Genomic DNA, 13,502 nt, shown 5'->3' with positions numbered 1-13,502 from the left:
CGCTGTTCAGAGTATTTTAAACTTTCTACTTAAAGCGAATCCGATTGGACGAGTCATGGAGGTTCTGGTCCCTCACACCTGCAGGTGGCTTACATCATCCAACAGGAGACGTTCAACAATGAGCTCCAGGAGGAGAAGAAGAATAAAGCTCTTCAAGAAGACCTGGAGACGATCACACCTTCTTATCATGAATTCTACCAAAGTCACGAGGCTGAAGTTTCCAGGACTGAGGAGGAGTCTCTCTCCAACGTTCTCCCTGAGCCCGAACACAAGCAGCTGCCTCAGAAGACAGAGAAGAAGGCTTCAGTCAGGAAGAGAATCTGACACTTTCTGGGGCTGAGGAAGAAGAAGTCCACCAGCACCTGAGCCAACTGGACCTTCTTCCCCCCTGTGAAGCAGGTCGATGATGTCATCATCTTCACCTCCCTCACATTGACTGTGGGCTGGGGACCAGGTTCCACACACACCACACACACACACACACAAATAGAACACGCACACAGGTTCACATTTTATTGACATCTATTTTATTTTTCAACCCTCCGGCACCTGGAAAATCAAAAGAACTAACAGACCATTTAGAAATCACTAAAAACAGAGTCAGACCACGAAAGAGAAAAGTGTGACGCTAACAGAAAATTAAAAAAAAAAAATTAAGAAAAACTAAAAAATGAACCCGGAAGGGAGAGAGAGATGCTCGATGGGTCAGAAACATTCTGGAAGTTTGTTGAAGGAAATCTGCTGCTGGCTGTGACCTCATCTACGCTTCTGCTTTGGCCCTTAATTCATCTCAGTCTTGTGTGTTTTCTGCACTCCCACCTCACTGTGTGTGTGTTGTGTGTCTGTGTGTGTCTCTCCCTCGCCCCTCGGCCTCTCAGTGCTCCAGGCGACCCAGGAACCTCAGGTTGAGGATCTTCAGCTGGTCGTCCAGCTCCATGCGCACGATGCCGTCGTCTCCGTCGATACTCAGCAGGATGCCCGTGGCCTCGCGGTCCTCCCCCAGGATCACCTTCACCTGCACACAGGGGGGGGGGGGGGGGGGGGCTCTTAACACCAGCACACTCATGGGGGGGCTACAACAGGAAGTTCACCAGCCAGTGATGTCATTTCCTGGAGAATCTTCTAACACTTCCTGTCTCTGAATTGTGTAAAAGCTTCTGTGAGTCAATGAACCATAATAAATGATATATATGTGAAATGAAAACCAAAATCTGACTTCAAATCTATTTGAATCAATAAAAATGTAATTAAGATCCTAAAGACTTTTAAATATAGAATCATGATATAAATATCTTTTAACTCTAAGTTGTCTGAACCATGAACATGTTTCTCTACAGCTTCTGTCACCGTCACGTTATCAACACGTTTTTATCACGTGATGATGAAACACGGACATTACATCATCATTTCTGATCAACTTTACAAGGATCATAACAATAACCATTGTTATGATGGTTATTGGGGGGGGGGGGGGGGGGGGGGGGGCAGTTACCTTGTTGTTCTTGGTGGGGGTGATGGGCTCCAGGTGATCGCTGCTGATGCTGACCACCTTCTCCGACTCCTGCATGAACACTGAACACATCCCTCCCTACACACACACACACGCACACGCACGATTCAAAATGTGTTGTGTGTTCACAAAAATAAGACAGACTGGAAAGTAAGTGTGTGTGTGTGTGTGTGTGTGTGTGTGTGTGTGTGTTACCGTGATGCTCCTGATGACGCCGGTCTGTCCCATCAGGTCCATGAAGGAGTCCTTCACTCGGACCAGTATGTCAGTGGTCACCCAGTCGCTGCTGCCCTGCTCGATGTTGGAGCCCGGGGTGTGAGGGTTGTAGCCTCCAGGAGAGGGCGCTCCAGGCGTCATGGGACTGTAGCCCACAGGACTGGGACTGGGACTGGCCTGTGGACAGCACAACCATTAAACCCATTTCTTTCACAGATCGGAACTAAAACTACACAAATAAATCAATGGACAACGATGTGGTGGATAAACATTATCTCTCCTCACATCTGAAACAACAGCTCCTACCTGATAGGCCATGGGGGAGGGCGTGGGATGGTAACTGGCAGGAGAGTGTGTGTTCTGGTAGCCGACTGGTGAGGGCGCCACCTGGTGGTAGCTCTGAGGACTGGGACTGGGCTGGTAGGAGCCTTGAGGGGAGGGAGCTGCATAGGGAGAATACTGCTCTGTGTTGTACCTGCACACACACACACACACACACAACAGACACACACACACACCACACAACAGACACACACACAGAGAGAGAATGGAAATGTTTTTAAAATGTTGAAACTGAAGTTGTAACATTTTTTTATCAATCAGACATTTATGAAGACTCACATGGCGGGTGTGCCGGGTGTCTGCGGGTTGTACTGAGGGTTGACCTGAGGAGAGGGGACTTCTGGGTAACCTGGGGTCTGGGGGTTAGGGGTTCCCCCGTATCCCTGAGGGGAGGGGGAGGGCTCGTCATCGTAGCCGAAGTCGTACTCTTCGTCATTTCTGCAGAGAAGAGACAATATTTTTAAACATATTCAATAAAGAAGGAACAGAAATGAACCAGTTTCTTTGGAACCAGCGTGGCCCTTGTGTTACCTGGACGGTGTGTTGGGGTTGCTGGGGTCCCAGGCCCCGCTCTGACCTGGCGTCCTGCTCCCATCATGCAGCGGGGTCTGAGAGCCGTAGTGAGGCGTTCGGTTTCCAGCTACAAGACAAGAGGTCGGTATTTATATCGAGCTCTACAGAGAAACTCACAAATCATGGATTCTGACCGACAACAGAACAAACACAAAACGATATGATTGTTTTGTGTGCGTCAGACAAACGGGCGGAGCCTCACCGTCATGCACCGGCGTCTGGGAGCCGTACATGGGCGTTCTGGAGCCGGTGCCGTACATCGGAGTCTGGGAGCCGTACATCGGAGTGCGCCCGTGAGCCGACGTCATTCCACTGTGTCTCTTCGCTCCCCTGGAGACACGACGGGGACAAAGACTCAGACTCAGAACAGAGAGTTTCAGTTTGTTCACAGGATTAACAACAAACCACAGATCCAGTAAACTGTGTTGAGTGATGGAACCTGAGTCAAATCGTTTTGATCTAGATATTTTTTATCTTTTCTTTAACATTGTGAGAAAGAATGATATTTAACATTTTCACTGATTTCTTAGAGAATAATAAATGAATCTTGATTTCAATTTACAAGTGCATGATTTGGTTCGATAGAATAAAAAAGGGACGAATGAGCTCCAGTGATGCTCTGATCAGATTTAAATATCACAAAACGTGTTCAGTAATAAATGAACAATGTTTTTGTATCAGTTCTGATATTCTCTGATTTTACACAACACAGTATTTCCTTCATGTGAATCTGAGCAGCATGTGAAACACGTACATGGTGGTTAAGCGCTGCCGGTCCACGGAGATGGTCTGACAGGTGGAGTGCAGCTCCACCCGGGCGGTGGACTCCGTGGCGTCCTTCACCACCCCGATGTATCCTGGGAGCCGGAGGGAAACTCATCAGCACAGATCAAACTTTCTCTCTGATTCAGGTTCTTTAAATAAAACTTCAGTCACGTGGAGTTTGTGTCGTCTTACCTTTGTAAGGTCCCTGAGAAATACGAACTGTCTGACCAATCAGCTCGTTGTCCCTCCGACCTCGGCCCCGGCCCATTCCTCCTCCTCCTCCACCTCCTCCTCTATCACCTCCACCTCCTCCTCCTCCTCCTCTATCACCTCCACCTCCTCCTCCTCTCTGCGGACCACCTGGAGGACCACAGCAACACAACATCAAACTCGGTCCTAACTCCTCGTGCTACACAGCAGCAGAGGAACACTCACCTCCTCCCCCCCCGTGGTGCATGGGGCTGCTGATGCGAGGGCTCATGGGAGCGAATCCTCCCACCGTGAAGTTAGTCACGTCTCTGGGCTGAAACAATGAACACGCCACACACTCAACAAACCAGGTCACACATGAGGAACACATAGACGTGATCAAGCAGCCAATGAGGAGCTGACCTTGGATCCCCCGGCTAACACCAGGTGTCTGGTCTTGCAGACGAACATGCCTCCGTTCTCCACCAGCTTCTTACAGTGGAGGAAGGCGAAGCCTCGGAACAGGTGTCGGATCTCGCCCTCGCGGCCCTACAACGCAAACACAAAGGACACAGTGTAACACACAAACACACCATGTCATGGACAGACACACACCCTTAAGGAGTTACAAATGGACATCCTGAAAACAAAATGACTGGCCACTAGGTGTCCCGAGCGTAGAGACAAAATATACAATCAATCATTCTGTCAAAAAAGCTCCAACAAGTCGAATTAAAAACATTAAATTCAAGTTAATGCACAGACCTCTTCACCAGACATGTTCACAAACACAGTTCAAAGCAGGACCAGGGAAGTGAGCTGCTTACAGAGTGCGGCCCGTCGATGACCTTCACGATGTCCTTCACGTGGATGTTGTTCTGCTCCGAGTCCAGAGCCACAGCGAAGCGGTTGTCCTTCCTGCGATTCACCGCCTGGTGGCGCACGGTCAGCACCTTCCCGTGCATGTTCAGCACCTGAGGGACGCAGACGTCTTTCACTGAGCGCACGTCATGTGACCCTTCATGTTGGACTGAGCAAAGACTCTGCTTGTATTCACCGTGCTGGCGTTTCCATCCCGGATCAGACTATTACCTGGAAGGTTTCTCTCTCCAGTCGGACAATGACTCCAACCGTCTGCGGGTCCAGTTGGACCAGCTCGCCCCACTCATGCTGCCCCCCCGCATCAACGCCGGAGGCCGTCTCCGAGCAGAGCTGCAGGTCTCTGGGTAACACCTTCAACTGGGAGACAGCCGGGGTCAGTGTGTAGCTCACGTTGTGTTGTCGTGTTGAATGTGGAAATCTTTACTTTCTATCTGAGATCTTTTCTTACTCCTCAGGATTCAGAACAATTTTTCATTTTCACTTCTTTTACTGACTCAGTATTTCAGAACAGTCTCATTTCACTGAGTCACAGACAAACTGGGGGGGGGGGGGTACCTCGTGCATGGTGAGGTCGGAGAACAGGATGACAAAGTTCTCCTCCACTCGGACGATGAGGCCGGTGTCTCCTTCATATCGACCAGCGATCACCTTCACGTGGTCGCCCATCCGGAAATACTTCCTCAGCTCGTGAGCCGGGAACTCCAGGGGGTCCTACAGGAACACATGAGGGTTAGAGGGTGTGGATGTAGCCTGTGTGTGTTTGAAAGTGTGTGAATGGTTTTGTATTTATATGAACGTTTCTAGACTTGATGACCACTCAAAGCGCTTTACATTCACACACAGATTCATACAGAGCATCTATTCACAGCACTTTGTTGTTCTATGGGTTCCTACCGCTCTACCCCTCAGCCACTCGTGTGTGTGTGTGTGTGTGTGTGTGTGTGTGTACCTTCAGGTCTTCGTGTTTGGGCATGATGGTGATCTTGTTGCCGTCCACACTCAGGATCTTCCCCTGCAGGTTGATCAACTCCCCCTCACACACCTCCACGTTGTCCCCGGCCTGCAGGTTGTGTTCACGCTCTTTTCCTGCTCATGCACGAAGACACAAAGACACAAATCATCATTAAGTTCTTTAACATTTATGATAATCAATCATGTATCACATTAAAATTTACTCTAATTATGGAAGGAACAGAAAATTAAAAATATCAACTGTGGTGAATTTTAGGACAAATTTATAGTCATTTATAATAAATTTATAGTTAAACACAAAAAAAAAAAAAAAATCAAACCTCAGTTACATCAGAGTTTGAAAACATCTTCAGAATCATTGACAATTTCTTTCAATATATATATTATCAGAAACATCTGCATGAGTTGGACTCTAATGTTACTCCCTCTGTAAAGAAGTGCAGCGTCCGAATCATGTGGTGGGTTCGAAATGTTTATGAATTCAACAAACGATAACCTAAAGCTGGATTCACACACACACACAGACACACACTTACACACACCCACCTGACTCTGTGACCACCTCCAGGTCGATTCCCTCCGGCTGGTCCTCAAACTTCTCCAGCTCTGACAGAGTCGGCTTCACTCCGTCTGTGATCTGACGACAGAAACAACAACACAAGTTAGTGCTGCATGTGTTCCGCTCAGGCTCGGTTCTGTGGTTCCTTTGTTTCTGACAGAACCTCAAGTTAAACAACAACACAAGGTTCTAACTGAAGAGAACCAGAGTCGTTCCTTACCACTGCAGACATAGCAAAGCTCTTAAACAGGAATCCTTTGCGGCTGTAACGGTTCCCCTCAAAGATCATGAAGTCTCCATCATGGCTGACCTCCCCACCCAGGGACCTGTCAATCAAACCATCACCCGTCAGTCATATACACAATGTACATTTTGGAGCGTAGATCACATTACTTGGGTTGTGTGACTTCATTACAACTCAGTATCATCCGTGTGTCTGTACCTGATCTTCTCCGCGTCAAACAGCCTCTGAGCCGGCCTCTTGAACTTCTTCCTCTTAGCGAACCAGTCTTTCTGCAGACGACCACACAGCCCAGTATAAAACACTGAGTCACGACCATAAGAAGTTAATTAACCAGTTAGTAGGTGAAGGTTTGACCTACCAGACTCATCTTGGCCTTGATACGATCCAGGTCTATTCGAGGGATCATCTTCAGGGAGATGGTGTTTTGACTCGGCTCCACGTAGTCGACCTGGAGAGAAGAAGTTTCACTTCACCACCAGTTCAGTGAAGAGCAAAGATCCGTCTCACTGAGCTGGGAACTCAATTATATGACTCAACCACTGCTAACATGCAGTCACCAGTTTGAAACACCTCTAATTTAGGGCATTTATTTATATATATATATATATATATGAAAAAGATGAGTCATCACTGCTCCTGGTTGTGACATCACGGTGTACCTGAGCGATGTCGTCCTTGTACAGGCCTCTCTTCAGTCGCACCCAGGACTTGGGCTTCAGGTTCGTGACCTCTTTGACGACCTTGAGGACGTCGGTCATCTCTTTGATGGGAACCATCTGCTGGTTCCAGAAGCCCATCCTCAGGTTGCCGATGCCCTCGATGGCCGACTTGACGTGCGTCTGCTTGTACGACTCCACGTAGATGTAACCTTTCACGTGATCGGGGGCGACCACCGACTTGATCTGCAGGGGCTGTGAGGGGGGGGGGGGGGGGGTTTGGATGAAAAAAGGAAGGAAAGGTCAAATTTCAAAGACCTCAACAATTCCCATTGAAGCCCGACTAACATGGAATTTAATTTGACCAATATCAGGGAGTAAAAATATCTCAGATACCGACATTTATATATTTATTTTATATTTCTATATAAGATGTCGTTATCAAACACTGATGAAAAACATATAACAATAATTGATGTTTGATATTTATATAGTTTAACCCTAAACTTTCATAAATAACTACAATAAAAAGTAAATATATAGAATTTGATATATTCGTTGATGTTTATCTGTAAATTAAACGTTTTTTAATACGTCTGTTAAAGACTTTGTGGGGATTGGCAGATTTTTAACGACCAAAAAACTTTAATCTTGATGTTTCCTTCACTTTACATCTGTTGACTTGTGTCCGTCCTGGGAGACGAGTCCTCACATGTGTCTCTGAGGTTTCTATGTATTTGTACCTGTTAAAAGGTTTTTAGTAGTTTGTCCTGACTCTTGCTGAGGGTTAAGGACAGAGGATGTCTCACCATGTTAACGCCCTTTGAGACAAATTGTGATTTGTGAATATGGGCTATACAAATAAAATTTGATTGATTGATTGATTCCAAGACCGTAAAGTCGCGAAGTGATATTGAATTTTATTGAAACAAGTGAATAAAAACCATAGAAAGAACTGAATTCTCCATCAACAATAAACATCAGGGTTGAACCAATAGAAGCAGAGCGTTCAAATGAGTCCGATATAACGTGGAAGAGTTTCTCACTGTGTCTGTGAACTGGTAGGCGATGAACTTCCTCATCAGTGCGATGGCCGTCGCCCTCTCCTCTCCGATCTGAGGAAACAAAGACATGTCCGGACGTTTGAGGACGTTTGGACGAGGGAAACACGTGTGTGTGTGTATGTGTGTGTGTGTGTGTGAACTTTGTCCTCAGTGTTGATGTTGTGTGTCAGGGTATTAACGATACACACCTTGCACTTGACCGTCCACAGATTTGGATCCCTGAGGAAGATAAACAAGTTTCAACATTAAATCAACTTCTTGATCTAATAAGAAATAATCTGATCTCTGACGGAGAGTGGAAGCTGATTGGTGGATGAGCGTTTACATACTTGACCCCAGGAAGCAGCTGCTGCTGGGTGATGTCATCAGACAGCTCCTCGGACCCTCCAGAGTAACTGTGCACCACAGAAGAAGAAAAACAACAACATGTATTTAACGTTTCATTGGACGAAACTTCCTGATCGTGTTCATTGGCTTCTGGTAAAACATCAACTCAATCATGTCTTAAGGATTATATTTCTTGTGTGAATAAAGGTATACTCACTGCTCTCCTCCTGAAGACTTGGCGTACTTCCTCATGTAGTATTCACCCAGCGCCTCCTCTCTGGAGTCTCTGTAACACACACACACACACACACAAACACACACACACACACACACGGCCAGGTGAAGAAACGCTAAGTAAATGGTCCCAACGAAGCAGGAGGAAACAACAGATCAGCAGAAACACACAGCCTGTCATATGGTCACCAGAAGGTTCCAGGATGAAGGCAGAATAACGACTGGGAATGTAATCTGTTCTGGGATCAGTTGATGGAGATGAACTCTCCATGATAAAGAGCTGCAGCTCAGACGATGGAACAACACGATTAAATGTTACGTTAGTTTCACGTGTTCACTCAGGTTCAGTTTCATCAACACACAAACGTTAAGATGTCCGAGGAGACAGGAAACACATGAATCTTGGTTCAGTCTCCCACTTTGTGTCGAGGTGAAAGGTTTTGTTGACTGTTGAGTGTGAGATGAGGGAGACGTGTTACCTCCAGAGGTTCTGCAGCCTCCGAGAACCCGAGTGGTCCTCATCCAGAACCACATGGTCGATGGTCGACACTGAGGGGGACAGATCAGGCAGGTAGCATTTTAATATGAGCAAAATGAATTCAAATTAATGACTAAGGATTGTGACTTTAAAAAGGGAAACAAATCTGACTTTACCTTCAGCCTGCTCTGCTCAGGACCCATCGAAGAGACAAGGAAGAAGAGGAGGAAGAAGAGAGGAGGGAGGGTAAAGTAGAAAAAAAGAGAATAGCATCAAAGAGCGGAGGAGAGAATAATAACAGAAAAGCAGAAGAGGAACAGAAAGAAGAGAAGGACAGACAAGCAGAGATCAAAGGAGGGAGGGTGAGAGAAAGGAAGTAGAATTAAAGATACGGTCGGGATGGAGTGAGAAAGAAGAAGGACCAGAAGAAGACAAAGAAGAAAAGGTAGAAGGAAGGAGGTAGAGAAGAGCGAGGGTTTAAGAGCAGCGGCAGGACGGATGAAGGAGAAGATGAGGAGGTGGAGACAGACATGGTCATCAGGGCAGGACACACAGGAGCAGTCAGGCAGCAGCGACACAAAGCATGATGGGAAAAAAAACACAACAGAAACAAACATTAATGGAGACGCAACAGCAAACAGAAGCATGAGGCCGGTGGGGGTCAATGTGGGTCAGGGAGGAAGGTAGAAACAAAACTATACACAGTCACTGATCCTCTTTATATACAGTCACTGATCAATGAGAGGATGAAATATGAAGTGTTCACATCAAACCTCTGGATGCACACTCCACACATCAACATGAAACTGTCTTTTCTGTGGATGGATTTGATCCAAACCAAAGAATAATAACTTCAAACTTTTTCATTTCTAGTTTTATCAAATTAAAAAGAACTAAAATCTGTGACTAATGTTTAAAAGTAAAAATTAACATTAACAGTAACTGTGTGCAGCGAGCGGCTCTGGTTCAAAAGCCAATAATGGATTTGCCTCCGGTGCTTCCTCCCCCAACTACACACTCTCCAAAGCAGCTGAGCTCGGATGAGGTGTGGGTTAACACATTCTGGGACATGGATTTTATCACATGGATGAAACTGATATTCCATCGGCTTCAGACACACATGGATATAAATGACGGCATCGGAGCAGGAGAGTTCCTGGAGCAGAATTACCGTTAACTGAAGAGGACACGCATGACAGAGGAGCACAGAGAGGGAGGAGTCAGACAGCGCGTCGCTAACTGAAGCTACACAGTTCACACATCAGGGTCAACACCAGTCTGAGCACTTTACACTACAGCTGCTTTTATAAACTGAGGAAATAACCTCATTTAAGTAGTGAAATTAAACTATAAACCTGACTTCTGTAGGCGTGTCAGTGAGATCAACACAGTGATTGTCTGAGTGAGAGAAGATACACAACATGTGTATTTGTCTGGACCTCACAGCATCTGTCCCAGTGACAAGTCTGTCCAGTAAGAGCGTTACAGGAAACATACCAGTGTCAAACACAGAACGTCTTCCATTGATCATTAGTCTGAATGAATTCTAAACAGAACTAACATACTGAAATGTGTGTATTCTGAGATGTTAACACTCTGGGCATTAAACACACCAAGTAGAAGAAGCGTCTGAACCCAGTTCATCTGCTGTGTTACATGATCATGATTTTCATTAACAACTATTTTCTGTAAATTGTATTAAACTGCAGACATGTGCATGTGGTCTGTGTTTTTGACTTGTTTCTAAGAAAGACAAACATGTAGTTGATGGATTTTCACACCTGGTTTCAAACAGTTTGAGTTATTTTACCTTTCTCCATAATGTCTTCAGCTCCTTCCTCCCACTGATCGTCCTCGTCTTCATACTCGTCGTCCACATCTAGAAAGAGAGGAACAGAGAGACACATTCAAGAAGGATTCATCACTGAGAGGCAAGAAACGTGTCACAGAGCAGAGGACGCTGAGGACAGAGGATAGAGAACATAGAGAGGCGAGAGAACATAGAGAAGAAGGACTTATGGGAGGGGGGAGGATAGAGACAGGAGAAGGGAGAACATAGAGGAGAAGGACAGAGGTGAGGAGGGAGGATAGAGTTCAGAAGAAGGAGACTAGAGAGGAGAAGGCCTGAGGAGTTGGGATAGAGACAGGAGGGAGGATAAAGTTAAGGAGACTAGAGAGGAGAAGGACAGAAGTGAGGAGCGACGATGGAGACAGGAGGATAGAGACAATAGCGAGGGAGAGGGATGATATAGAAGAGAAGGACTGATGGCAGGAGAACATAGAGGAGAAAGACAGAGCTGAGGAGTTAGGATATAGGGGTGAGGGCAGAAAGAGGAGGACTGAGACACCAGGAGGACAGAGGGAAGACAAAGTGATGTGTTCATACCGGCTTCGTCCAGGATGAATCCCCCATGTCTCGGCTTCTTCCTGGGACGATCTTCATCGTCCTCCTCCTCCTCTTCGTCGTACTCCTCCTCATCCTCCAGGTCCTCCCCCTCCTCCTCGGCTACCTTGTCGCTGCCCACGGGGCTCGCCGCCTCCACCTGGACACACAGGACCAAACTAATAAAGTGTACCGCACTTGGTTTAACCCGCCTCGCGGACCCACCGGGCGGTTAGCACGCCTCGCTAGCGGTTAGCTCACCTCCTCCACCTCCTCGGCTTCTCCATCGCTGCTGCGGTCGCTCTGGGCGTCGGAGAAGTCGCTCTCCTCGCTGTCGGACATGTCGCGGCCGTCGGAGACAACAGCAGCTGAAACAAAACAGAGACGCGTCCCCGCGCTTTGAGTTGGACGCGGCCGAAGCAGCTCACGTTATGCTAGCAGCAGCGCATGCTAACTAGCTAGCATGACCGTAGCGTCCCGAGTATCAGCGGAGCAGCGGCTCGCAGGTGCGACGCGAGCGGCGGATACTCACCCGAGTGGAACCCCCGCAGCGCCCGACGCGTCGCAGCCGAACAACTCGAGCGGAGTTCGGTTATTCTGGATTCTCCGGCGGCTCTCACCTGTTTGTTGGGGGAACCGCGAGACTTCGAGAAGCAATGGCGTCCTCTCGCGAGAGTTGGTCTTCGGTAGGTGAAGAGAGAAGGAGGTCTCACTTCGCCTCAGTTTTGAGAGATGAGTTTTTCTAATGTTTTGTTGTAAGACTTCAAACAACATGAGTTTTTAGTCCCACAGGAGTTCGTCTTATAAATAACTGTTATTCAAATATATTGAAACAAATACACAACATCACAGGCTGAGCGACTGGCAACAACAGGAAAATAGAGCCGCAGCATCCGGGCCTGCACCCCCCCCCCCCCCCGCCTCCCTCCCACAGACCATAATACAGTTAAAGTCCTCGAATCTGACAAGACGGACATTCCTCCCATCTTAAATGAATATGTCTGCAGGGGCAGAGCACAGGGACCCGACGTGGACTCAACACAGATGTGCTTTTTTCATTTTGATTATTTTTTACAAAACAACATTTGTGCAAGACATATTTTTGCTAAAATAATTGAATAATTGTTTCCACACTCTGCTGATTTGTCCTGCGTTGGGAAAACACTGTTTTATGTTCGGACTGAATCATTTATGATCAACACAAGTAAACCACAACTGGAAACCATTCCACAAACCAGCTCCACATGGACCTCGGGACAGGAAGTCTCCATGTCGCCCTCCGCAGACTGAAGACACATTTACACCTCGGTTAAGAAGTGGATGGAATCGTCAACTTTGGAGTTTGTATTAAAAAAACAAAACACTTATGGACCTTACATGTAGAACTTTGTACTTTGCATGGTTCTTGCAGTTCTGGGTTTGTTCCCTCATGGTTGATGCACTTATTGTGAGTCTCTAAATGATATGAAATGTTAATATCTAAGAACTGCAGAATATCTTTATTCATCTGTTGTTCCAGGATCAAGTGAGAGTGGACTGAACTGATCCTTTATGAGTTTAGAAATATTCCCACCGCAGTGAGTGTTCCCCCAACACACGATCTCTGCTGCGCCGTGACGCAGCTACGTACGACGTCACCCGCCTAGCAGCCAATCACATCCCGCGGCTCGAGGAGGGTAACGCAGAGTAGTCGACGGTTCGAAACCCTCCGCGGTGGCTCGTGTGTTTCCAGCCGAGATGAACAGCGTCGGGGAGGCGTGCACGGAGCTGAAGCGCGAGTACGACCAGTGCTTCAACCGCTGGTTCGCCGAGAAGTTCCTGAAGGGGGACCGGGGGGGGGACCCGTGCACCGACACCTTCCGGAAGTACCAGCGCTGCGTGCAGGCGGCCATCAAGGACAAGGACATCCCGGTGGAGGGGCTGGACTTCATGGGCCCCAGCAAGGACAAGCCGGAGAGCTGAGGCGGTGGAGGCCGGGACCGGGCACCGGGCACCGGGACCAGGGACCGGACACCGGGTCCACGAGGCCCACTGAGCGACCGGACACCGGGTCCACGAGGCCCACTGAGCATGCGCGAAGGCGGTCCGTGTGGCTGCATTGACCTCCG

The 13,502-nt window shown here is 47.5% G+C and overlaps 2 protein-coding genes across 3 annotated transcripts; one reads left to right on the top strand and one right to left on the bottom strand.

Annotated features, from left to right (window-relative positions):
* Positions 1-504: 504 nt before the first annotated feature.
* supt5h (SPT5 homolog, DSIF elongation factor subunit) lies at positions 505-12,063 on the bottom strand. Of its 2 annotated transcripts, XM_053423387.1 has the most exons (30): positions 11,927-12,063; positions 11,656-11,762; positions 11,398-11,554; positions 10,822-10,890; positions 9,188-9,199; positions 9,013-9,082; positions 8,517-8,585; positions 8,302-8,367; positions 8,161-8,191; positions 7,955-8,023; positions 6,912-7,163; positions 6,611-6,700; positions 6,451-6,521; positions 6,229-6,334; positions 5,996-6,086; positions 5,427-5,563; positions 5,033-5,188; positions 4,688-4,834; positions 4,423-4,569; positions 4,019-4,144; positions 3,842-3,929; positions 3,599-3,766; positions 3,396-3,498; positions 2,844-2,971; positions 2,600-2,708; positions 2,348-2,506; positions 2,033-2,201; positions 1,706-1,903; positions 1,493-1,588; positions 505-1,015 (listed from the first exon to the last, which is right to left on the bottom strand). In XM_053423387.1, the coding sequence occupies exons 2-30, from the start codon at positions 11,734-11,736 to the stop codon at positions 875-877; spliced, it is 3,306 nt and encodes a 1,101-aa protein (XP_053279362.1). In that variant the 5' UTR covers positions 11,737-11,762; positions 11,927-12,063; the 3' UTR covers positions 505-874. The 2 variants fall into 2 exon arrangements, with proteins under 2 accessions (XP_053279362.1, XP_053279363.1); XM_053423388.1 differs by lacking the exon at positions 9,188-9,199.
* A 1,003-nt stretch (positions 12,064-13,066) lies between these two features.
* Positions 13,067-13,373, top strand: triap1 (TP53 regulated inhibitor of apoptosis 1). Its single transcript, XM_053423390.1, has one exon. The coding sequence runs from the start codon at positions 13,132-13,134 to the stop codon at positions 13,354-13,356; it is 225 nt and encodes a 74-aa protein (XP_053279365.1). The 5' UTR covers positions 13,067-13,131; the 3' UTR covers positions 13,357-13,373.
* The last annotated feature ends 129 nt before the right edge of the window (positions 13,374-13,502 follow it).

The sequence above is a fragment of the Pleuronectes platessa genome, chromosome 5 (genome assembly GCF_947347685.1).
Source record: "Pleuronectes platessa chromosome 5, fPlePla1.1, whole genome shotgun sequence".
Classification (NCBI taxonomy): Eukaryota; Metazoa; Chordata; class Actinopteri; order Pleuronectiformes; family Pleuronectidae; genus Pleuronectes; species Pleuronectes platessa.
The sequence above is the reverse complement of the archived record's forward strand: the minus strand, read 5'-3'. Positions and strand labels throughout refer to the sequence as shown.